This window comes from Podarcis filfolensis (genome assembly GCF_964270895.1).
Source record: "Podarcis filfolensis genome assembly, chromosome: 13".
In the NCBI taxonomy this organism is placed as follows: domain Eukaryota; kingdom Metazoa; phylum Chordata; class Lepidosauria; order Squamata; family Lacertidae; genus Podarcis; species Podarcis filfolensis.
The window spans coordinates 28,250,630-28,277,004 of record NC_139615.1 but is presented as its reverse complement, the minus strand read 5'-3'; the positions used below and the strand labels follow the sequence as shown (position 1 = coordinate 28,277,004).

Sequence of the window (26,375 nt, the reverse complement as noted above, 5' to 3'; positions counted from 1 at the left end):
AGAAGGTAGGGAAGGCAGGGATTGGTTTAAAGCAGACTGAGGTTGATGACACAGTGCCCCTTTTGCCCTATCAGAACAGCCTCCACCTTGGGCAGAACTGAAACTGGCACCCCATGCAAGTAAGGCACACAATCTCAGAGAGGGGATTCAAATTAATGCATGCTATGTAGCGGCCACTTAAGAGACTTCTCAAATTGTGTCTCTTACCGCATGGAGAGCCAGTTACATGTCCAAGTGGCAACAAAGCAAATTTTACCAAAACCACTGCAACCCTGTTTTCTCAGATATTGGAGTAGCTGCAGGAACTCTGTTCGACAGAGGCGACTACTTTGTAAACTTGAGGCTGGGTGTGTGATGTGATTCTGTAGGAGTGCAGAAAAGGCGCAGCAGGTGCAGAACCTCAGCTTTCAGATTTAGTAAAGTTCCTAGCCCTTGTGATGCTGGAAAATGTGTGGACAGCTCCTGCTCAAATCTCAGAAAGCCAAAGGTGCACCTGAGCAACATTTCTAACATGCAGAGCTTCTTACGCAACTCCGTAACTTAGTGACACCGCCGTTAATTGGGGAAACGGGGGGGTGGGGAGATTTCAGAATGCATTGTGGGAAAGAAGAGAAGCTGTTCAGGTTGTGCAAAGTCTTCAAACAGTCGCCAAAGGCTTGATCTTTGCATGTCTCTACCCTGGCCCCAGACAGAAAAGGGTTAAGATGCGGCACTCACACGGCTGCCACCTTGATGAACTTCTTGAGCAGGTGGGCCCGCTTCCCCAGCGACTCGCACAGCAGCACCTCCGTGGCCACCCAGTGCTGAACTTCACTGCAGCGCTGCAATAGCAGCTCTAGGTTGGCTGTCTCCCGCCGACCACGTTCCCCATGGAACACGTAGTCCACGAATTCCAGCTACAAACAAAGATGCCAGAGCAGAAGTTAATACCTGCGTGCCTGTAGCCCTCCCCTGGCCTGTAGTGAAGGGAAAGGATGCCTCACTCTATACAGCAGGGGTAGCCAATGTGGTTACCCCCAATATATATATATATATTACCGGGCTACAATTCGCATCAGTTTCAGCCAGCACTGCCAGTAGTCAAAGGTGACAGGAATTGTAGTTCAGCACCACTGGGCAGGGGACACATTGAGTGTCCCTGCCTTACAGCCACAACACCAGCTATCCGGTTAAAAGGAGTGGCTTCATCCTTCAGTCCTCTTTATATATATCAAGGATGGAGAAGGGGCAGAGGAGTGATTACACAGAGGGAACATAAGAATAATAGAACTGAGGACCTAGTTCATATTGAGATGATCAAACCATGTCTCTGGGCTTCACCACTTCAGAGGGGTCAGGGGCTCCCATGACTGAATGCTCCTTGGGATGGGGCAATGGTGGAATTCCCTCCACACAGAAAGCTAGTTGCCAAGGAGACATCTATGCCTTTCCCTGACATGCTAATTGTCTCATGAATTGTGAACTTGAGGGCAAACCATGCGATTAATATCCCGTGCAGTTTGATCCTTCATCTGCGGCTGCTCTGAATGTGAAGGCACCACCCTATTAGGGCAGGGATAGTGAACCCAGGGGCTGAAGGCCTCTCTATCTGGCCCTTAGGACTCTTCCCCAAGCCACACCCATCACCAGCCCTGCTCTGCACTTTCCTCAAGTGCCTTTGCCTTGCGCGCGGCTCTTTTGCTGAACCAAGGTAAGGCTCACAACTGTTGCTCCACCCATTTTGGCCTCTGCCCTGCCCACCATTGTCATGTGACTGCCGCTCAAAGGTTGCCCATGAAGGAATGTGGCCCTCACGCTGAAACAAACTCTTCACCCCCTGAATTAGGGCATCCAGCCTGTAATATTGGCCCCTAACCTAGCTGCCAATCACTTCTGAAGGCCATGCACATCCTTCTTAAGTTGCAACATTTTCAGATTCCCAATCCAACTCCCTCACCCAGTTTCCTCCGTGCTCACCAGCTATGGGGCAAATTCATTTTTGTTACCTCATGGACACAGCGGAACAATTCCCAATGGAAGGCTGTGAGGTGATTCGCCACGTCCTCAGCTTCAACTCGATGGATCTCCGTGTCACCTGGCGACACCTGGATTTCCTCAGGGAGAGGGACCTGGGGGAAAGGCCGAGTTTGTGGAGAGCAGGGAGAGAGATTCCAATGTATGTGTTAGAACCAAGAAGAAAACCTGGGTGTTTTTAGAGCACAAGGGGTGGGGGTGGGGGAGTCTTTCTGGCAACTGCAGCTCCCTGATCCCACAGAGGCACAGAAGCTCACAGTGGGGCAGGGGCTGGGAACCTTTTTCAGTGCAAGAGAGGCAATGTCGCCTACCAGATCCCACCAGGGTGATTGAGGGGACCTCCTTGTTCTGGAAAGTGAATGAGTTGATAACAAGGCTTTCAGGTTTTACTAGTGATGGTTTAGGACAGAGGAAGTGCAGATAAATAATCAAGCAGAGATTGAACACTTTCCCCCCTTTTCCTTGATAGGGCTCCTACTTCACACTGGCAATTTAATGGTAACACTTCTTTGCAGGGTTGTTTGCACTGCTAATTAGAATCTAAAGGCTGCATTTCAGCTGGCTGAAGGCCTTTCATTAAAGCTCAATGTGTTCTACAAGCTGAATCTATGCAATTAGAAGTACACGGCCCTGAGTTCAATGGCGCTTACTCTCAGGGTAATTATGCATAGGACCGTAGTCATGCCAACTGGCTGATCAGGGATGTCAACCCAGGTCTCCTCAGCCAAAGTCCAACATACTATCAATACACCACCCTTTGCTAGCTAACAAGACCCCTGGACGGTTAAGTCCAGTCAAAGGCAACTATGGGGTTGCGGTGCTCATCTCGCTTTCAGGCCAAGGGAGCCGGCATTTGTCCACAGACAGCTTTCCGGGTCATGTTGCCAGCATGACTAAACCGCTTCTGGTGAAATGGAACACTGTGACAGAAACCAGAGTGCATGGAAACACCGTTCACCTTCCCATGAAGCGGTACCTATTTATCTACTTGCACTGATGTGCTTTCGAACTACTAGGTTGGTAGGAGCTGGGACAGAGCAACAGAGCTCACCCCGTCGCGAGGATTCGAACCACCGACCTTCTGATCGGCAAGCCCAAGAGACTCAGTGGCTTTGACCAAAGTGCATCCCTAACATGCTCTATGACTGTCAGCTGAGCCTGATAAATTGGGTATTACACAATATACTGCTATAGGAGCTGTCATGAAGAGCTTCCTGCACATCAAAATTTACCTCTGCACTACTGCTTACACCAAGAAACACAGCACCCGCATGACAAAAAGTCCCTGCCAGCCGAGGGAGGAGCAGAGCAGAGGGGAAGAAAGGAGCTCACTCACCAGCGATGGGAAACTCTCCTTAGTGCAGGCAAAGAGATGGCTGTTTATCCCCAGGGTAGTGAAAACACACTCTTCATTGGGCTGTAGCACAGATTTCTCTGGCAAAAAGCAAGGAAAGAAAGTTCCTGAACAATCTGGAGCAACAGCAGGAACATATCTCAAAACAGACGCGTATTATCATTTATATTGTGGAAATGTTATATATATATATATATATATATATATATATATATATATATATATGTATGTTCAGGGTCTGGTAGGGTTTTTCCTCAAGTTCAAACTGGACAGGGATTCTTGCTCCCCCACACCCCAAAACACCCCTTCTGCTCTGGCATGTAGATCACTTCTTTGAGGCATATGGAAATAGGGCATTTGCTCACAGTGCAATGTGGCCAGGATTCTATTAGGGCAGAGGGTCAGAAACCCATGGCCCCTTCAGATATTGTTGGACTATAGCCACATTCACACATACATTTAAAAGCATTATGATACCGTTTTAAACAACCATAGCTCCTCCTAAAAAATTTGGGAAGCTATAGGTTGTTAAGAATGCGGAGGGTTGTCAGGAGACCCGTATTCCCTTCCCAGAGCTACAATTCCCAGAGTTCCCTGGGAAGAGGGACTGATTGTTAAAACCCTCTGGGAATTGTCACTCTGCCATTCTTGCCTTGTCCCCCACCCCAGCTCTCGGGAGTTACCTCCTGAGGACGCTACTGCCACCAGGATGAGAGCCTCCTCCCGGGTGGGCTGCTCATCCGAGTACTGGAGCTTCTCAGTCACCGAGGCGAGGATGTCCTGCACGGAGGCCGAGAGGCGGCTGCGGATGGTGACATATGAGTGGTCTGGCATGTAAACACGGCAGAAGACTAGAAAGAAACAGAGCCGAGAGGTTGGGGGTTGGAATCCGTAGCCAGCAAAGGACAGCCATGGTGAACATATACACTCAGTCTGGGAAAAACTAAAAATAACAATCATCCTGCAATAAGGAAGGGATTTGGCCTACTGTCGCTGTGGGATTCTATCCCCTCTGTTGACTCATCTTCACAACCTTGAGGGGCTTCCCAGAGGCTCTTCTCCAGCCCCCTCCTCTGAGGGACACTTGGAGGGTGATATCAGGGGGGAGCATTCCCAGCTGCGGCTCCTAGTCTGTGGAAGGCTCTCCCCAGTGAGGTCCACCTGGTGCTTTAAGCACCAGGTAAAGGTTTACCTTTTCACTCAAGCTTTTGAAGGGATTTTGTTCTATTATTTGTGTGCTGCCAAAGCTTCCTATGGTTGTAATTTGATGAGGAGGATTTATGGGTGGAATTGCAGAACCATGTCTGCAGCTGCACTCATCAGCCCTTTTAAAAACAATCCAAGCGGGAACCCCAACACGACCGTCACCAACGCCCTCGTCTCCTTTAATACTCACTTTCATCTGAGCCACGGAAAGCGACCCGTGTCTGGAGGCAGGAATCTATGCGCCGGAAATGCCTGAAAAGGGGTTTGACTTGCTTGCTGGGGGGATGGCTTTCTTCAGTCACCCTGCGGCCAAGAAGGCAAGATTTAGAAGCTAGAAAAGGGGCAAGCAACATGGGCCACAATGTGGGAAATTTTCAGAGTAGCAGGGCATCCGTGCCATTCTGTGAGGGGTTAAGGAGTCTGAATTTCTGAATGCAGTTTCTAAGGAGCATTCAGGGCAGAGGCAGGGAGCCGGGGGTCCTGCAGATGTGGCTTGACTCCCATCATCCCCAACCACTGGGCCATGCTGGCTAAGGCTGATAGGAATTGGGAGTCCCACAACATCTGAAGGGCCACAGGTTCCCCAATCATGATTTAGGGATTTCAGAGGCAGTTTGGCCAGGGAGATTGTTGTGAGAGTAGGCTGCTGCTTGTAACAACCCACCATTAGACAGCTGGCCACTATTAGAAGAGTCTAAACATTTACCCCAAGAGTTGTCTCCTGGACCTGGAAAGCACAGGGCGAAAGGTAAATATGGAAAAACCCTAAGCTTTCTATGTTCTTATATACATCAGTACCATGTAAGGTATAAGTAAGTTGTTTGGGTTGCAAAGTAACAAGGATTGCGGTGACCTCAGCTTTATGAAAGCTTCCACTATTCAGAACTAGGTATAGCATAGTGGTTAAGAGCATTTACTTTCTAGTTCCTTGATTTCTAGTTCCAAGGAGATGACCTCTTAGTTTGCAACCTTTGAGGAAGTTCATATCATCCCCTCTAAGCAAAGAAAGAAAGTGTGTAGGTGTGTGTATCGCAGGACTGCACAGGAGGGATCTGGCCCTGCACACCACCAAACACCATGTTCAAACGTTCTACTTGGGTGCCACTGTATGCATGTAGCTCCTCCATATGGAGAGGGATTGTGATTGCATGAGGAGAACAACTACTGACACAGAAGTTTGAATTCCTGGAGTCCTGGGGCTTATTTAACCTGAGCTATCTTGTTGAAACTTTGCCCAGCAAATGCACAAATGAAAAACAGTGGTCTGCCCAGGAAGATGCAGTGACAGAGGAACATGGCAACTGTGGAAAGCGGCAAAGTTTGTGCAGGCGAACCTCCACAACAATTGTTTTGCCAAGATGTGGAGGAGGTTATATGAAACCCGTTCTTGTGAATGCAGTACCGGCAACATAATGCACTTAGGAAAAGCAGCCTGAGAGGTTTCCCCATGCAGGAGAAATTCTGCATTCCATATTCCAACTCCCCGCTCTCTCCTTACTTGAGTTCAACTGTCTCCACAAGCTGATGAAGCTTTAAAATTTCATCTTCCAGTTTGTGATAGAGGGAGGAGTCCTTCATAATGAGCAGATACAGGTCCTAAGAGAAAAGAGAAAGTGGCCTGAGCCATCATGCTCGGATATAAAAGGAGGGGGTACCTTCTATTTTGGCCCCCCTGGATCTATGACTATTTGCCACCAAGTAAGGCAAAAGGACATTGGGGCGGGAGACTGTGGCTGGACTAATACTTTGCAATCTGTTGCTATTCTTCTTTTCTTAACAAGTTTCTCGTTCTAATGAGAGTAGGGTTAGGGGTGTCATGGTGTACCTTGATAACTTTGCCTGCTTTCTCCTCCTCCTGCAAGATCCCCTTGTACGTCTCAAGGAAGTGAAGCAAAATAACCAAAACTGCTCGCTTTCGGTGCATGGCTTCGCCTTCCTTCCAACATGGCGGTGATGGGATTGTCGACGCTGTCATGAAGGTGACCACATAGAAGTCAAGGGAAAATATCGGGGCTGCGGCCACAGAAGGGAGTGGTTGGAAGAAAGGAGAACAGCCGAAGTGATGAGGTTTGGAATGGGGTGGGTTGATTCTGGGTCCAGATAGCAAGATGGCAAGTACAGATCACAGAAACTGCAAAGATCACTAACGGGCCAACAACCCCATTCTCCATTAATGGATATAGTTTGCATATCCCTCAGCCATCCAGGAGGCTGTGGACTTTGGTATCTTTTGGTGCAGAATTCAGAATATGGAGAATCTCGATTTATGTCAGTGGTGTGGTGGTTCACATTTCAAACGTGAACCAGGAGACCTGCGTTCAGATCCCCACCCAAGACATCCAGCTCACCACCTGACCCTGGGCCCAGTCACTTTCCATTAGCCTAACCTACCTCAGAGGGTTGTTGTGAGGAAAGACAAAAATGGGAACTAGCGCCATGTAAACTATCCGAGCTCTTTGGAAGAAAGAGAGAGAAATGCAAATGAAAGCAACAATGGCTGTCCCTGCAAGCTACGTAGCCTGAAAATCCCAGTTTATTTAAGTTCAACTGTCTCCACGAGGGGGGAAAAGAAAGCAAGTTTCGAGAGATGAGATGCAGAGATGAGATGGGAAACAAACAAATAGGGGTAACTGAGATGGCTGATAAGAGTAGACAAAATGTTATGTACAATTCGCTCCTAAGGAAATGCAAAAAACCAGGGCTGATTTTTTAATGCACTGTTATATGTTTGTGTGTATGTCATCACCAGAAACTCACAGAACCAGAGAAGGTCACATTCCGCACACCCACATCCACACCCCCTTCAGTCTATCAATACCAGAATTTGTGATGGTGGTGGGAGCTGTTAACAGGGAGGAGCAGCTTAATTGCTACCTGTTGGCTGAAATTAACAAAGTCCACCCAGGTTGTTTATTTTTTCAGAGCTGTGTAATGTTATCTTATTCTCTCGAGAGCCCTGTGTGACAAGAGAAGTTGACAGATGAGGCTAAAGGAGAGAGATTAAGGCTGCAATCCTATACACCCTGAGGAAGAGGAACTTAGTTCTGAGTAAACATGCGGAAGATTGATCGGCAGACCCCAAAATGCAACACACTAGAGGCTGAGATTTAATCTGCCTGGCAAATGATGTGGGATTGAACAGATTTCTTCATAAGGTTATTATTAGGTGTATGGTTCCCATCACCATGACCACCAAAACTCCAAAAAGTTCAAGGACACATACATGGGAAAATAAACTAGGACTGGATCATCTAATGTTATCCTCATAGCAATACTGTTAAGACTGCTTAGGGCAAGACCCAAAGCACAGGTGAGTGGGGACTGGTGGGCATCATCAACGCACATCTCCCCATGTGATGTCATTATGCTAGTATTTCCTTGCTTCCTTCAAGCAGCGGCCAATAAAGTGAAGCAGGAAGTGAAGAGATGCTGTGACATCATATATTTTCTTTCTACTACATATTACCAAGAACACACTGGAAAACACGTGGATCAGCGGTTCCCCCACACGTCTTGCTATAACGTGCTGCTTGGAACCGAAAGGGTGATTTTGCACAACAACAACAAGAATTCACACTCTCAAGAGGTTAAATTTGTTCTCCAAAGCCAAATTTCTGCATTAGCACATTCTGCCCACTCCCTCCCATTAGAAAACTGGCAGGCACCATCACTGTTACATTGCAGATGGTTTCATTTCAGAAGGCCTTTGCGCTATATAACATTGCTCTGTTTTCTATTTTTTTGATGTAAAAATCTGTGCTGTACATTTTGCACGTTTTGTTTCTTCTTCTGCAAGCTGCTTTGAGACAGACAGTGAAATGAGAGGTATGAACCTTTCTTAAATAAGAAAACTAATAAATAAAACCTGTGGAACTGCAGAAGCCACAGGGTTCTATGCAACAAGAACGAGAAATATGAGGTGACCCGAACAGAGTTTCTCCTGCAGGAAAATGTGTCAGAATGGCATGCATTCCTCCCCCACCCCCACTTCTTCCCCCAACCCTTCGACCATTATGGGACGTTCCAAAACATCATGCAGAAAGGATATTGCTGGTGCAGCTGGTGCAGGAACTGCTCTGTGGGCAGGAACAGCGAGTGGGTGAGGACGATGTCGTCTAGCAGCAGGTCTGAGAAAAGACAAGGAAGGAAGAAAAGAGAGGGATTATACTGCTGTCCCGCCCTGAGAGTGCAAGGCGACAGCACTGACAAAGAATTCCGTCCACCCTTCCTTTTCAGTGATGTAACGGGATAGGGCACGTAGGCAGATAAGCATGGTCACAAGGAGTTTATAACAAGGCCCAATCCAACTGGTTATAAAGGACCCGCCTCCTGTATCCCAGCACTGGGGACAGAGAAGGCTTTCAGGGTAAGGCAGCGTTGCAAAACCTTCATCTCAAATACGGAGGAGGGAAATGGAATCTCTTCCCGCTTTCCTGTTAGCTCTTTCTTCACGCCGTCAGAAAAGTGGTGCGCTGTGGTGTGACCCAGACCCGGAAACTATTCCTAATGTCCCGTCTCACATCTGCAACAGGTTGTCTCTGAACATGTGGCAAAATTGTGTCTATGTAAGGCAGCATGGAATGAACCAGAATCAGCTCCTGTGTATTTCACGTGAGGGTATCAAAGAGCGCAACTTTTAGGGCAGGTGTGGGGAACCTTTTGGCTCCAGGTGTTGATGAAGATTAGTAATGTCCACACTGCCTTGCAGTGGCTTCCCAGGGTTTCTGACAGGGGTCTCTCCCAACCCTACCCAGAGATGCCAGGGAATAAGTGAACCAGGGACCTTTGACAAGGAACAAGTCTGCAAATCAATCCGCCAAAGACCAGAAGACCTCCCTAACCATCCATTCCTAAAATTCTTCTGTTAATATTAAGTCTACATATCCCTCCCACAAGGAGACTACAAATCAAAGCTCCTCCACCTACCGTATTTTTCGCCCTATAGGACGCACCGTCCCATAAGGCGCACCTAGTTTTTTGGGGGGGAAATAAAGGGGAAAAAAATTATTTCCCCCCCAGGCGCGGGGCTCAGTGCGCCCAGGCTTCAGCATGCAGGCAACTCTCCGCAAGCCGTGGGAGCCCGGCGCGGGCTCCCACAGCTTGCGGAGAGCTGCGTGAAGCCTGGAGAGGGAGAGGGGTCAGTGCGCACTGACCCCTCTCGCTCTCCAGGCTTCAGCGAAAGCCTGCATTCGCCTCATAGGACGCACACACATTTCCCCTTCATTTTTGGAGGGGGAAAAGTGTGTCCTATAGGGCGAAAAATACGGTATATAATAACTACCCCTCACCTCCACCTAAAACCAACTGATTTTTGTTGTAAAACAGAAAAGTAATAAGGCCTCCTAAGCTGCCTCTTCCTTAAAATGCCTGAGGGGGAAAGATCTGATAACAATTAAGCAGCAGAGTTCTCTTAACAATTGTTCAGCTTCTTCCCAGAACATTTGCTCCACTAATTTTGAAAGCTATTATCTTACAGCTTGGCTAATGTATCAGCAAGATGCTAATCAGAACCAAAGCATCTAGCCGTTGAGCCTGAAAAGAGTCTGATTCCTCATGTTTTCCTCAGTCTGTTTCTCTCCCCTCTATCAGAAACCGTCCTGAGTCTTCTCTCACTGTCCGTATAATGGCCAACCAAAACGTTAGAAAACCGTATGCAAGCTTGTGAGCTCTCCAGAATTCTTCATCTAGCTAGATGCATGATGAAGCTGAAAGTGAGAAGGTAGGGTTTTTTTGGCTTGTGTTCAAACCATCCATGTTTGCATCTAGTAAGAGACTGAAGATGGAGTGTAGGAGGTAACAGACATTCAAATGAGGTCCTTTTTAGGTTTAAAAACTGAAAACATAGTTTTATCAGGGGCTGGAGAGAATGTTACCTCGGAGAACAAAGTTCCTAAAGCCTAGATGAGGTTTAGGTCACATCACACCTTTTGCAGACCCCCCGCCCCAAAGTGTACCTATTTTCCAGGGACAGTCCCAGATTTATAGAAGCCATCCTTGTTTCTGATTTGATCCCGGAATGTCCCTCTTTTCCTTAGGACGTCCCTATTTTCATCAGAGAAATGTTGAAGGGTATGGTGTTATGCGATGGACAAGCCAAGGAGATAAGTGACTATACAGTGGTACCTCGGGTTAAGTACTTAATTCATTCTGGAGGTCCGTTCTTAACCTGAAACTGTTCTTAACCTGAAGCACCACTTTAGCTAATGGGGCCTCCTGCTGCTGCCACGTCGCCAGAGCACAATTTCTGTTCTCATCCTGAAGCAAAGTTCTTAACCTGAAGCACTCTTTCAGGGTTAGTGGAGTCTGTAATCTGAAGCGTATGTAACCTGAAGCGTATGTAATCTGAGGTACCACTGTACAACGTTTAGAAGACATCTGAAGGTAGCCCTGTATAGGGAAGATTTTTGTAATGATTTATGTTTTATTATGTTTTTATATATGTTGGAAGCCGCCCAGAGTGGCTGGGGCAACCCAATCAGATGGGCGGGGTATAAGTAATAAAATTATGATGACGATGGAATAAGACGTCCTGGTTTTCATTGGAGAAATGTTGGAGGGTATGCTTTTGTTTCTCTACACCAGGGGTGGAGAACCTCAGGCCCAGGGACCAAATGCAGCCTCTAAGCCTCTCTATCCGATCCTCAGGACACACATCCTCACCGGCACAGCTTTGCACCCTTAAGTGCTTCTGCCTGGCTGGAATGTGACTTCACACTATGATATTATCTCTTGCTTGTCTGGATGGAGAGACTGGTGTAGGTGTGCAGACATCTCTGGCTTGTGCCTGGCTGCTGGAATACACAGGCAAGAGTTACATCTGTTGCTCCACCCATTTTTTGCCTCTGGCCAAGGCCACATGTGGAGGGTTACCCATGAGGGAATGAGGCCCTCAAGTTGAAAATGTTTCCCCACCACTGCCCTATATATTCCCAGGGAAGAGAAGAGGAATAGACAACAGTGTATAACCTTTCTATCCCTTCTGTTTTGTCCTCCAAGTTGTTTCTCAGCTCTCCTACTGGAGATTTTGTGTGTGTGTGTGTACATGCGGTGTCAAGTTATATGCAAAACATATTCCCTACCATTAAACTATGGGTTGTTAAAGAAATTACGCAAATAGAAATAAGAGGTTCCAGTCAGAGACACCTGGGATGTTTGCTCTTGTGCATCTTTCTCCCGACAACACCACCTGATTATGGCTACTGCTTGGGCTAAAGCATGTGTTTTAATTTGTCCGTATCTCTACCTCCTCTGCACAGCACCACACACACACACACACACAAAACGGGAAAGGGAGTAGTGTGAACTTATTGCTTCCTGGCAAATTTAGCATAGCCCTCGTGAGCAAGAAAATCCTATTGGATTCACTTCAGTATATTGGGGGCAGGGAAGAGACAGAGAAAGGAGGCCAGCATGTTAATCCCTTGCATCAGCCAGACATCAAAAGACAGCGGGATCTTCAGAGCTAGGCTCCCAGACAATCAAAACTGTCTGACTAGGAGAGAGGGAGAGGGAGAGGAAGAAGAAGAGGAAGTTAATTAGCCACCTTTGTGCTGTGCCTTTGCTAGCGACAGGGTTCTAATCCGAGGCTGACACCCCCTAAATAAACCGTTAAAACATACACAAGCTTCTATATCAGGAGCAGAATGCCTCAGGGTGGGCTGGATTAATCACTGTGCTAAGTAAGGATGTATTCAGACTAGGAGGTTATTGTGCTAGCATGCCTGGTTCTAATCTGTCACAGTTTCTAACGCTGCATTTACACTGCGGTACCAGTTGCATTATGGAACTGTGCCTTTTTATATATCTATCTACTGCCACGTCACACTAAATTTCACTCAAACCGGGCATGACATAGCAGCAGGCGTCGCTGGGCATTTCACCACCCTTCATGCACATGAGTGCTTCTGTTCCCCCAGGATTCACCCATGTCAGGAAAGAACTGTACACCAGGATACCGCCCCGAATTTTATCGTCCGAATTTTGTGATCCATGTAAATGGTGGGAAAATCATAGCGGAAAATCCCTATGGATTTTCCAGGCTAACAGGGTTTGACATGGATTTTGTTTTTGTTTTTTTCTGGAAGTGATTAACAAAGAAATAAAGTGTTAAACCTCCACTAGATTCCGCTAGATTTCCAGACATCATCAGGTAAGGAAACTTCAGAAACAAAATTCTGCCTGAATGCACCCAAAGGCAGAAAACAGGGTGCTAGCCTTCTTCCCCGCCATACTGTGGTCTATCTATCTACAGAGTTGACTCACCTTTTGGCCCCGTTTGGGGCTCTTCAAAATGTCCAGACATCCAGAATTTCACTGACAGCTCCTCTTCAACAAGTAAAGGTAAAGGTAAAAGGACCCCTGACCATTAGGTCCAGTTGTGGCCGACTCTGGGGTTGCGGCGCTCATCTCACTTTATTGGCTGAGAGAGCCAGCATACAGTTTCCGGGTCATGTGGCCAGCATGACTAAGCTGCTTCTGGCGAACCAGAGCAGCGCACAGAAACACCATTTACCTTCCCGCCAGAGCAGTACCTATTTATCTACTTTGTGCTTTCGAACTGCTAGGTTGGCAGGAGCAGGAACCGAGCAACGGGAGCTCACCCCATTCGAACGCCGACCTTCTGATCGGCAAGCCCTAGGCTCTGTGGTTTAACCCACAGCGCCACCCATGTCCCTTCTTCAATGAGTAGCAGCTCCTTAATTTTCTACTAGTGAAAAATATTGTACTGTTCTAGCGCGTGTGCATTTCCAGTGCATTTCCAGTGGGGAAAAGTCATGAGAACGTGAGGGCCTGCTGGATCAGGCCAGTGGTCCACCTAGTTCAGCATCCTGTTGTCACAGTGGCCAACCAGATGGCTATGGGATGCCCACAAGCAGGAATCGAGCAGGAGAGTACTCTGCCCTTCTGTGATTTCCAGTAACTGGTATTTAGAAGCAGGCATACCAACTCTATGGGACTGAGGCCTCTAAATCCCCGCATGTCCACTGGGATGGGGCTAGCCCACCTACCCCAATCTTGAAGAGGACAGAGGAGGCCTGGTGGGATGTTGTCCCAGGCCAACCAGCACAGCCTGGCATGTGAACGTTGCATAGGGAGGAGGCCTGGTTGGCCGATGCAACTGTCATCATGCGCACACGCAATGTGCATGATGTCGTGCACACACACACACACAATATTGGGCGCATCAAATGCAGCACCCAGTTAGCTCAGGGAAGATTTTGCAAGCACTGCAGCTATGCACATTGTTAGCACACACAGAAGTCTATGTCCACCTGGCCACAAGATAATTGCTTTCTGAACTGGCCATTGATATGTGTTTATACTGTGTGTGTGGCAATCAGCTGGTGTGCAACTCAGGAGATAACAAAAGGTGTTCTTAATAATTTAGATTTCCGCTATTAATATTCCTTCTGCAGCAGAGGTTGTCAGAGGTTACATGCGCACGCACACACACACACACACACACACACACACGTTAAGAAATAGAATACATTAAATAACACTTTCAGTAGGCTGAGAAACACTACAAAAACGAATTATGGCAATTATGTCACCCATGCTGCCGCTAATTAACTCCTGCCAAGAGAGCTTGAGGACATCTTCTAAAGAGTTGATTCTGTAAGTGATCATAAGGATAGAGATACATGGTGGGGTGGGGGGCAATGCATAGTTACCGCAGTTTAATAAAAAGGAGATATTGTGAACCAGCACCCCACTGCTACAGTGCACACAAGGGCCTTTTGGCTGGAGACATAGTCATCACACCACTAAAAGGTGTTTTCAGTTTTGCTCACCAGTGCGGAGAGGGGTACAGCATCTTCCCCAAGAAGGGCAGAAGGTCTCAGGCAAGCGCTGGCCACGGCTAAACACCATTCATTCAGCAGAGCTGATCACAAACTCTGCAATCCAGTGGGCTTGCCAAGCTGGCTCACTGCCTGCTACTGAGCTAAGCCTTAATTAATTGGAAAGGGAGAAACAGTCCATGGAGAGTGACGCTGGGAAAGAGATCCCTGCCTCCACTGCACCAGACAGTATCCCAGAAAGGATGATAAAAGCCTGAGCGAGGCAAGAATCCAGGCCAAACTGGCCAGGGTGCAGATTAGCAACAGAGAAGGGAATGCCCCATCGCTGATGCCCACTTCAGCCTAGTCAGCTCCAGCTAAGCACCAATGTAGCAGCCAAACTGACTTGTTGCTGGGAGAGGAATTTGATTCAGTTTTTGCGTTTAAAGGCGAATCCACCCGGCTTGCTCTTTCCAAAACTATACACAAACCAAAACACAGCGGTTCTTTGAAAATCTTGCTTCTCCAAATTTTGCAGGGCGTTTCTCCAGAAAGGTAACGCACGCACAACGATGCACGCATTAGTGAAAATAAGCATAGATTGCATTTGGGAAAACTGCTTTGCAAAAACATGCATGTAAGGCCAAATTGCATACAAAAATTAGTATGTCAGGAGAAATTCACACTGCTAATGAAATTTCACAAGGACTTAAAAAAATATTGCATAGTGATGTGGAAATGAGGAGAACTGAACTTGACTTGAAAAAATTAGAAACCGATATTGTCACATTTGCTCATTCTTACTAGTTGCTGGGAAGGAAGAAGTCAGACTCGCAGATAGCCAAGTGTACCATCTCCCAAACTGAAAACCAATGCTTAATTCATTTCTGAATTATAATTGGAGGCACCCTTCTCTACTGTACCCTCATGAGCTTACTTTCAGGTGGTGAAAAAGTAGTAAGAATAAGCAGCCCTTAGAAAAGTCTTCGGTGTGAGTTGGTTGAATGATCTGACCATACCTGATAGGCCCAAGAATCTTGCTGTTTGAGGGTGGGGAGGGGGGAGCAAATGCTGTTTGTGTCCCCACCTCCATGTTAGGGTACATAATACTGAAGGCCAGCCAAGTTATTTTGGAAACTGAGGCAGAAAAGTCCACAAGGACCTCTTGCTCTCATTGGCAGTAAAAATAAAATAATAAGACATTATTATTGGTATAGTACAATGCTGTCCTTTCATGACACTCAAAACAAGTTGTCTCAATCTGGCCAACAGCACAGCCGGCCCCATACATGATGCAGAGATGGGGCAGAATATGAGCAACTTACAGCAGAGGTTGGTTGGAAATACCGTAATTGAGACCAGAGCAGCAAATCATGCAGTGATACAGCAGCAGGTGTGGGTGAGGGTGAGACACACACACACACACACACACACACACACACACACACACACCAAACCTTTCATTTTTCTTGCTTTTTTCATGATACAGTAACTGTTATCTTGCAGCACAGTGTTTGGGAATAATTGACCTAACGTTAGGAATATGCTTTTGGAAAGAGGCAGCCAGTGCTCTCAGATGGACATGCACTTTCCCCTTTATGAACATACCCAGATGGGATCTTTCTAGCGGTTACCAGTTGTCACTTTCCCACTACCGTATTGGCCCGAATATAAGCCACACCCGAATATAAGCTGCACATTTAAAAGTCATGGGGGGAGGGGAGAGGGGGGGGGAAAGACAATAACCAAATATAAGCTGCTCCCTTCCTTGCTTTCTCCCTTCTCGGCCTTGGGGGAGAGGACAGGGGACTACGCGCGGGGCAAGCACCACTTTGTCACGTGCCTGGCACTCCTTGCCCCACGCTCCTGGCTGCATACTGGATAATTTTTGTAAGGTCGCGAATATAAGCCACACTTTAACTTTTCACGGTCAGAATTGGGGGGGGGGGGAGTGTGGCTTATATTCAGGCCAATACGGTATTTGCTGCATGCAGAATAATGGAAAGAATGAAAGGGTTTTATACTACAGGAGGAGATCTTAAACAGGGAATCTTATCTGATGCAACAACAGGGCAGCACCAGGAAGCAGGTCAAGGTTTTCCAAAAGGGTGGTCTGAGCAGCCATAAAACTGATACCTCCCCCTGTGCTGTTTTTGGCCTCACAAGATTTTAGGGCCCTCCAGACTGGGGTTGGTTTTTAGGGTGTATTCCACCACACATCCTTTGGTTAATTGGTTGTTCTGTGAGGCTTCCCCAATGTTACCACATTATTGCCATCTGGAAGGAGCCGTGGAAGGTGACCTTCTGAAGTGTGGAGCATTCTGCACTCCTGAAAGCTCCCCATGCATTCAGGAATTCTGAAAAATCAAGGTTCCAAAACGTGTGAGGAGCCTTGGCGGATACGGAAGGCTTCCTGCTTCAAAAGGCTGCTGTTGAATGCCACCCCAGTCTCCGAGTGGTGCTAGATTCCAGGTGCAAGGTTCCAGGCACTTACCCAGGGTTTGTGTTTCCACTTGGAAATGAGGCACAGCCGAGACTGTGGTGTATTTAGGATATATAGTTTATTTGCACATGTATACAACCTGAACCTACGATGGAGGGATTTTCAGCATCAGCACCTCAAATGGGTCTTGTTTCTCCCACAGTTGCAGCCTTGGATTCAAGCAGACATCAAATTCTATGCTTTTTTAATTCTATGACCATGCTCTGCCCGCAGCCTTTTCCAGCCTGCAACCTTTAGTCTCCTAGGTGACATAACAGCCAACTCTCAACCCTGGCTTTCTTTTCCTAACTCACTCTGAAATGATGGAGGGGCTCTACCCACTTGGCCCAGAGCCTTTGCTTTCTTAATGGCACATTACCTTTCCTTGGTTGTCTTAATGGCCCATCTCCCAGATGATCTCCTGAACACAAGAAGCTGGGTCCAGGTATTAGGAGTCTGGCATCCAGTTCAACCCCCCAAGTCTTGATTAAATTCTATCAACTATTGGACCCAGAAATTTAGGGGAGTCTGGCACCCACAAACTCATAACATTCGCCTTCCATGAACTGGAGGGAGACCAAAATGGTGAGGACGGGGGGAGGGGTGTAACATTCTCACTCCTGCAGGCCCACTCTGCACATTTATTTAAATACATTTGATAGCCTGCATATTGTTTTTGCTTTGCTAATATATCTTTAACCAGAAGAAACCCTTTCCTTTTTGCGTTAAAACCAGCACAGGACAGGCTATTGTAAATTAACAAAGCAAGTGAGGTGAGGGGGAGTGTGAGGCATGAGGACTGCAGACTCACACAGTGAGCCACGGTGTGAGAGTCAGGAATGACGCAAGCAGACTTGTCCTGATTTCCATCTGTGAAATGATGGAGGAAATTATCGCCCGAAAGGTTCGCCCAGCGTCTTCATTTCATTTTCATATTGCGCCCAAGGACATGTGATTTGATCTGATTCCGTAAATCAGACTGAAAGAGCCATCTAAGTCTAGCAATCAATGCATACCCAGATCATCTGAGGACCTTCACAAGCATGACAGCATGGTGGGAGACAGCCATTGTCTGTGTTTGCCTCCAGTATATGTTCGTCAGAGGAATCTGGGCTCTGAACACGAGAACCAATGTGGTATGGTTGTTAAATACTGGATGAGAAGAGGAGACAACCAATTTCAAATCCCCATTTAGTCTTGGGGTTCACTGGGCGACTCTAGCTAAATACATTCAAGCACAATTCCCACCACCCACCCAAAATAATTATGGGAATGTTAGTGTAAATGCTCCTGCAATCTGCAGCCCAAATGTTTTATAGATCGGGCCCCACTGGCGACTAAGTCCAGAGGTCCTTTGGGCTTCAGCCTGTGACACAGCTGGGAGCTTTAAATTTTAACCACCAGAGCAAAACAAGAGATACCACCATACACCCTGTTGCTGGAACGGTCTGTGCAAATGAGCACAATATGACAAAGGAGTACTGTTAATAACACTTAGCATTTTAAAAAGTGCTTTAAAGTGGTCAGCCCTGTAGAGCAGGCCAGTATTATTATCCTTAGGGAGCAGATGGATGGGATGAGCCTGAGGAAGTGATCTGCCAAGAGAAGGAAGGTACAGTGGTACCTCGGGTTACATACGCTTCAGGTTACATACGCTTGAGGTTGCACTCCGCTAACCCAGAAATACTACCTCGGGTTAAGAACTTTGCTTCAGGATGAGAACAGAAAACGCACGTCGGTGGCACAGTGGCAGTAGGAGGCCCCATTAGCTAAAGTGGTGCTTCAGGTTAAGAACAGTTTCAGGTTAGGAACAGACCTCCAGAACGAATTAAGTTCTTAATCCGAGGTACCACTGTATACCTAACTTACAGTTCAGTCTCTTAGCTACTGTGTCACATGGGTTGTACAAAGCAGCGCAATCCAGCTGTTTCCCCATGTTTTACCGCATTTCGGAATTATTTATCCCCGTGACAGAATTCAGGGTTCCAGGTCAGCAGAATCTGACAGTCTGGGATGGTTTATGCGTAAAATCCCAGGCAAGAAGGATGGCCAGTCAGATGAAGCAGGAGGAGCGACGTGAGGTTGGGACAGTGATTCGCCAAGTGCAACAGCAAGCCTGACAGCAAATCACAGAATGGGGCGACAGCCCTGGATATTGGCTTTCTTAGCTCAGCAATGCCAGCCCCGTGTGATTAATAAGCAAAAGGACACCGAAATGGCCAGCCAACTCTGGCAGAGAAACTGCTCAGAGATTGGAGAGCAAGCCAACAGGCTCTCGAGACTGCTCTACAGGGGAGGGATTAGCAGGCAAGAATAAGTGTCACAGAGTCACCCCCTTCACTGCAAGGAACAGCATGCTGCCAGCTGCCTCCAGGGCACAGAAGCCTAGAGACGAATGCTGAGCATTAGGCAGGGTCCAAGAAGGAGTAGGAAAAGATGAAGACAGACAGCAGTGGCTGGATTAGGGATAGGTGAACCTGTCAGTTTCAGTTTCTCTTGCATTTCTGCATTTTCCCAGTTTTAAATTCAGCTTGGCCCATTTCTGCCTCGGGTTGCAAACATTTTTTTTTAAGTCTGCATGAAAATTTGTATGCATTTCTGTATGTACTTCAACTAATATACACCTTTCTGCATTTTGCACATTTTTTCATTAACAGATACATTTTGGTGCACATTTCCCCCTAATATATCCTTGTTTTTTTTAATACATTTTGCTGGAGGGGTGTGTGTTGGCGATGGTTGGAGAACTGCATCACAAAATTCAGGGAGGTGCAAATTTCAGTTTGTGCATTGGTTTGAGAGCTGTGAATTGGGTAATTTCGCATTAAAACGCAAACTGAATTAATTTCTCCCCCATCCATAGACTGGATAACAGTCAGAGAGCAATCACATGCACACACCCCTTTTTTGTTACTCCTGAATAGTTGCATAGCCCCAACAGAGTGCCAGAGGGCTTGCAATCTATGGCTGTGTGCACGTTACAGTTTACTCTTATACTCCACTGCGCTCCCACTGCTGGTGCTTGAATGTACACATGACATTAGCCACAATCCATACCTATCATGTAGTTTCTTGAGAAATACTGCCGCTTGGTGCATTTCCCCCTCAAACCAGCTTCCACCTGATTTGAAAATGCAAGCCACGTTCGCTTTGCTGTTAAACTGAGGTGTGTACATCTGAGACAGTCACTGCTTGTGTGCAGATGACAGTTCATGCCCGGGTGACCCCTTCATGAATAAGAGCGCAGGGGTGGAGGTTGCAGGCGTGGGGAAACCAAACAAATAACGCACATGGGGTGAAGACATTCCCTGCCCCCTCTCTGGTGTGTACAGCGACATGCAAATGTGACTTGAAAAGCAACGGGGGAAGAAACAACCTCACTGCAGTTTAAACCATTAATGTGTGCACAGCCTATATGCGAGTCTGATTGCAGGGTAGGGAGAGGAGCAGTCACAGACGGTCAAATAAGCAGCAAGCATGAGATCAGGGAGAGTCAAGTGACTGTGTAGGTAAGATGCGGATAAAGTGGTTCAGCAAAGCTTTTGCTGGAGAAAAGGATCTCAAGGAAAGACCCCCAAAGGACGAGAAGGAAACAGCTCAGTGAATGGAAAGGCTATCCTGGGTATAATGAACAGACAGACTGGGGGGAAAGGGGGCAAAGAGAGGAGGTGGATGATGAGTTCGTAGGAGAGCTGGAAGGGGAATATGGCAGGCATGTTAACAGTCATCCTGCCGGGCGGCCCCTAACAACTGAGAATTGCCTCCAGAAACTTCACCAAAGCTGGGCTTTTGTCCACAGACAGACAGGCATGTTTGGACAGGCAAACTAATCTAGATTTTTAGGGCCAAGTCACTTGGGCAGGCTTAACAGGCAAGGCTATGTGGTTTCTGATGCTGATGAAGGAAGAGGTGCATGCAAGAGGCAGAGAGGGAAGAGTTTGGGAAATGAGAAATGGATGCTTATGCCACAGAGGGAAAGGGAGACAGCAAGAGAGGGCAGGAAGCCACGGCAGTCTTAGATGGAAAGTGGTGAGGAATGGATGCCCCAAGGCCCATTGTCTCCTATTAGACCATGGGGAGGGCAGCGAATCAACTATCTCCATCATGCCCTGCTTCTGAGCATCCCAAGGACATTAGCTGACCAGGGTGCAGTTGGACCAGATGCATCCCTGGCCTGATCCAGCAAAAAGATTGTCGCTTGCCTTCTCTGGCTCAGATGGGTGAAGCTGCCGCTCTTCTTTCACCGGTGATGTGTGTTGTGAGCCACCAGGAGGGAAAGAAGTGGTGAGGCATGGGAAATCCTCCTGGCTCCAGCAGAGAGGCACAGGCCTGGATGTCAAGCTCAGATCAAAGCGATTCTGGGCTGCTTTGCGGGGGGGGAATCTTGGACAAGTGACGGCAGCGGCGGAGGCAGTGCAGTGAGGAGAGGATTAAGGAAATCCTTGGCACAATGGGGAGCCATGCTCTGCGGCTGGGGTGGTCCTGCAATTAGCAAGGATGCGCAACAATAAAGGAAGGAAAAAGCAAGCCTCGTGTTTTGTTTTTTTTCTTTTCCCAGGCGCGGCAGGCCTGTGCAAACATTTCAGCCAGCCCTCAGAAGCCTACAGGCCTTGCCTTTCTTTTTGAGAGGGAGAGAGAAAGGGCATATAATTATATCCTAAGGGGGAACAACATAAAAGGAGGTTGTGTCTCCAGTGGTTGGAGTGGGAAGCTGGGAGCAAGGACGACTGGAGTCTAATAAATTAACAACAAGAGGTCTTGGAGCCAAGAGTTCTGGGTTGCACTCCACACCCTCTGCCAGAGGAGGAGAAGGGGTGCCCACAGCAATGGGTGGGGAAGGAAGGGAAGAAAGGGGAGAATCTCTGTGGTGGCGGGGTGGGGGTGGGGAAGGATGCAATTAGGCTTTTGAAAGGAGCCCTTCTAGGGCACAATCCTCTCTGAAAGCCACCCACCATGACCTGGAAGCCCCCACTTCCTCCTAATCCAAAATGCATAGGAGGAGCAGACTGGGGTTAGCCAGCAAAGACTGGAAAAGAACTCTGCACAGGCTCAGAGAAATTCGGCTCCCCACCCCCATTGCAATTATGATCACTGCTGCCGGGTGTATCCATTTCTCCCTTGTTCACCACGCCATTTTTTCTCTGAACATGTGCTGAACGTTTTTGGTCAGAACTTGCTGATTTGCAGGAATATCAAACAGTACAGATTCCTGTCCTTAGGAGTCTACTATTTTAGGGTGAATTTATGCATTTTGTACTCTGCCTTGCAGGTCTTTAAAACTGAGCATGGAAACCTCAATTCCTTTCATCCAGCTATTCATGGGAGCCAAGTTTGCTTTACTGGAAGTCTATTTTCATCTCCCAGCAGTTCTAGTTAAAGGGCCCTGGTTAGGACTGGGAAAGAAATTCTGCCCATTGGCTTGCAAAACTGGGTTTTGGATAGGCTACCAGCAGTTCCACTGCAGGGCTAGACAACCCACTGGTCTGATTCAATGTATAAAGTTGCTTTTTATACCCACAATTACCACAGTTTGAGAGCCCTGGGCTAGGGTGGAGGGTTTGCGCTGTTTTCCACAGGATTCAGTCCTGAAGATCAATGCTCTAGTTAATTAACAGCCTCCCCACAAGGCAAAAAAAGCTATCTTCCCACCCTCCTTTCCATCACACAGTATTGCAGAATCTCAGATTTTGTTGTAATTATTGCTATTTTTAAAAGCAAGTTTCTAGCTCTCATTGTGGCTGAGCAAATGTTTTAAAAACAAGCTCTATCCCTTGAATGCTCAGAGAACATCTTCAAATAATTCTGCCTCTTTTTGTGGAACTCTAATCCCTGGCTTTACATACACGAACAATCGAGGGGCAGCCATGTGTTAGTTTTGAAAGGAGGTGGATATATGCATAGTAAACCAAAGAGTCCTCTCAGCCCCCAAGCTTCAGTCCTCTTTAATTTCTACCTGTCTCCACTAAGCCAGGAGGTGGAATGTAGCCAGCAAAACACACACACACACTTTTATTGCTAGCTTAGGGGCTGCTGTTTGAATTTGAGGGGAACTGACACTGCTTTAAAAACCAATGCTGCCTGCCCACTCTCAAGCTGTGAATGTGCCATGTCAAGGTCAGGCTGGGGCTGCGAACGACCTAGGAGAGAGCAGCATCTAAGGCCGAGCTGCGTCTACAGCTCAGGGCAGTTGCTGGATCAACCTGAGCAATAAAAGGCACTATTACTGGTGTTGGAAGCCAGAGTAGAGGTTTTAGCTCACAGGACAATCCCAGGTCTGGGTGGAAGAGGAACGAGGCAAGCGGCAGAAAGGAGTGAGAATAAGCAAAAGAAGGCCAGAAAGGGGGAAGGTCATTGTCACCTGCTAAGCATTTCTCTTGTGTATATTGCACAGACATACACATTTTGAATTTGTCAATGGCAGCATCAAGACAGACATGTGTGAAGGAGCCAGCACGGATTAACGGCCAGAGAGAGAATTTTCATAGCATTCAAGACAAACTGAAACGAAATACTTTTCGAGGGATGCATTTCACACATTCAGCTGAGTCACTGGGTACTGTGGAACTGTGTGGTGGCTGGGTGTGTTTGCAGTACAAATCCTGTCCTTAAACTGAGGTAGCTTTTGCTTAGCTAGCATCAATGTGCCATGAAGCAACGCATCTTTAACAGACTTTTGATGACTGGTGGCCACCAGAAAGTAAAAAGAGTATATGAGCTGAGAACAGTGTTCCTTCTTTTTTTCTTTTTCTTTTTTGGCACAGAGCTAGAAAGAAAGCTGGTCTATATAGTCAAAGCAGAAAGCAGCAGCTTGGATTTTTGCAGGTGGTTGGGTAGGATGTAGTGGTGCTCCCTGCTCTCACATTCAACTTCTTTCTAGTAACCTCACAAGGAAACTCCCCATGTAAAAGCTCTCCTGAAATGGCCCACATCTCTGATACAAGTTGGGAACAGGAAACTATTTCCATATCGTTCCACTCCACCTGATGTGCCTAACTCCACCCAGAAGATAATGCAATACAATCAAAGTCTGCAGCAGGAATTATTCCATATGTGGGAGGAGTCTGAAGTACACAATACAGCTCTCGCTTTCACTTCCTGAGTGTGTCCTTCTTGTTTTAACCTTTGTACCATCAAGATTCCTGCAGTCCTCTGCTTTAAATACCACATAACTCAAGAAAGAAATAATATACATCTTCCAAAGCTCTCCAATGAGCACTGGGAAGGGACATAAGCCAAGCGCTGCTGCAGCCTGAAAAAATAATAATCCACCAACAGGTAGAAAATGAACACCTGAAAGGGGCCTCTGTTTAATGAGCATCCTTTCCCAGACAGAGCATAGGCCGTTTCTGCCTTTTCCTTCTCATACTAGCTAACCTTAGCATTGGAGTGGTGTTAAAGATTAACAGAGAGGTTCTGGGACTTGGGGCCTATGATATCTGTGTTACATACGACACAAGACTTGAAACCAAAGTCTACTCCAAGTCATCTGGCTTGATACAGTTTGTGCCCACCTGATCTTTTATTGTGCCCAAATAGTAACTGAAGGAAGTATGCATGTAGCCACCCACTCCAGGCAACTTTGATTTCCTCTGCCCCGTTGGTCCCTTTAAACCGCAGCTGACTGCAAATTTCTGCTTAAGATTTGAAATATTCACCACCCAGAGGCCAATCTCTAGGAGATCTCAAGCTTGTCTGGAAATTTTGTTTTTTATATATAATATTTTTTATTAAGTTTTCAATTGTACCTTTCAAAATAAATATTTTACAAACTTTAAAATATCAAATGACTTCCCTTCTTATCCTTCCATGCTTCATTTTACATGTCATACATTCCTGCAGATTTTACTATAACCATTCAAATCAGTTTTCCACTTTTACATCAATTGAATATTATTTAAGCCATTGAATTTATCTTAACGCTGCCAGCGTTTTCAGCTGTATACAGTAATTTTCCATGTATTCAATAAATGTTTTCCACTCTTCTTTAAATATATGTTCTTCTTGCTCTCTTATTCTATGTGTTAAATCTGCAAGTTCTGCAGATTCTGTCAACTTAAGTTGCCAGTCATCTTTAGTTGGGACATGGCTCACCTTCAATTTTGGGGCTAACAAAACACAGGCCGCAGTTGCTGCATACATAAATCACCTTTTCTGACACCTAGCAATTTCTGTCTAGGTTATTCCCAATAAAAATGACTCTTGGGAGTGATTTTAAGCATTTTTTTCCAATTCGTTATAGATCATTTCCCAATACAGTGGTACCTTGGTTCTCAAACGCCTTGGTACTCAAACACCTTGGTTCTCAAAAGCCGAAAACGCGGAAGTAAGTGTTCCGTTTTTCGAAAGCCAAACATCCGATGCGGCTGTCGGCTATTGTTTCTGGGGCGCCTGCACCTATCAGAAGCTGCGTTTTGGTTTTCGAAAATTTTGGAAGTCAAACGGACTTCCAGAATGGATTAAATTTGGCTCTTTTGTTTTTGTTATTTATTTTGCATTTTTGTTTTTGAGGCTTTTTTGGTTAATTTGTTTTTGTGACTGTGTGGAACCCAGTTCAGCTACTGATTGATTGATTGCGTGACTGCAGAAATGGATAAAAGCCCCCCATCCAAACAATGACTATCATCAGTGCAGGTAAGAATTTTTTTTTTAATCATCTACAATGCTGTCTTATTTATTTTATAGCACAATACATTGATTATTGCTTTCATTTTATGGATCAATGGTCTTGTTAGATAGTAAAATTCATGTTATATTGCAGTTTTAGTGGGGTTGCTTTTCAAAGTCTGGAACGAATTACAATTCATTTTGCATTACTTTCTATGGGAAAGCGCACCTTGGTTTTGGAATGCTTTAGTTTTGGAACGGACTTCCGGAACGGATTAAGTTTGAGAACCAAGGTACCAATGTATACTTTTACCTTTTTACATTTCCGCCCTTGCTTGGAAATTTTGTGCCTTCTGACCTAGAAGCTCTTCCTTCTATTCTCAGATGTATAGTCAATCACACAACCCAAAAGCACTTTGCACATGTCCAGAAAGAATTTGTATATTTATTCTTTTCTTGCCTGCAACAACTGTTCTGAGCTTAAGTAACTAGGCATGAAAAATCCAGCCAGAAAAATTATCTCACTGCTAAAATTAATACACTCCTAATTTTTTTAAAATAGTGAGTAGAAAGTCCAGCTCTCCTCAATAAAAAAGGAGAATTGTTCCCAGTATCCTGGAGGATACTTTCATTAGGGAGCTGGTGTAGTGTGCTATAGTCCAACTACTTCTGTTTACCAAAGGCAGTCCTTATTGCCTACTGCCTTGGCGACACTTCTAAGGGCCTTTAAGCTAAGTATGCTAAAAGCATGAAGTGGGAGATTGAGGCCTCCCATCTCCCAAGTCCTGTGCATGTGCCAGAGACTTTGGGGCAAAGGGACCACAAGTAGCAAACACAAATAATGGCTGGATACCAAGAATGCCTACTCTGCAGCTGAATGTCAAAATTGTTACACAACACACACACACACACACACAAACAAACATGTACTGAC

General features: G+C 46.4%; 1 protein-coding gene across 2 annotated transcripts in view; it reads right to left on the bottom strand.

The window, feature by feature from the left end:
* The window catches only part of RAPGEFL1 (Rap guanine nucleotide exchange factor like 1), a 52,606-nt gene that overhangs the window by 21,482 nt on the left and 4,749 nt on the right, over positions 1-26,375 (bottom strand). For both annotated transcript variants that reach the window (XM_083582946.1, XM_083582947.1), the window contains 8 exons: positions 8,622-8,700; positions 6,399-6,552; positions 6,072-6,169; positions 4,764-4,876; positions 4,051-4,218; positions 3,350-3,447; positions 1,986-2,108; positions 718-896 (listed from right to left, as the gene is read on the bottom strand). In XM_083582946.1, coding sequence (XP_083439072.1) covers positions 718-896; positions 1,986-2,108; positions 3,350-3,447; positions 4,051-4,218; positions 4,764-4,876; positions 6,072-6,169; positions 6,399-6,552; positions 8,622-8,700 — 1,012 coding nt within the window. The remainder of the gene's footprint in view (positions 1-717; positions 897-1,985; positions 2,109-3,349; positions 3,448-4,050; positions 4,219-4,763; positions 4,877-6,071; positions 6,170-6,398; positions 6,553-8,621; positions 8,701-26,375) is intronic.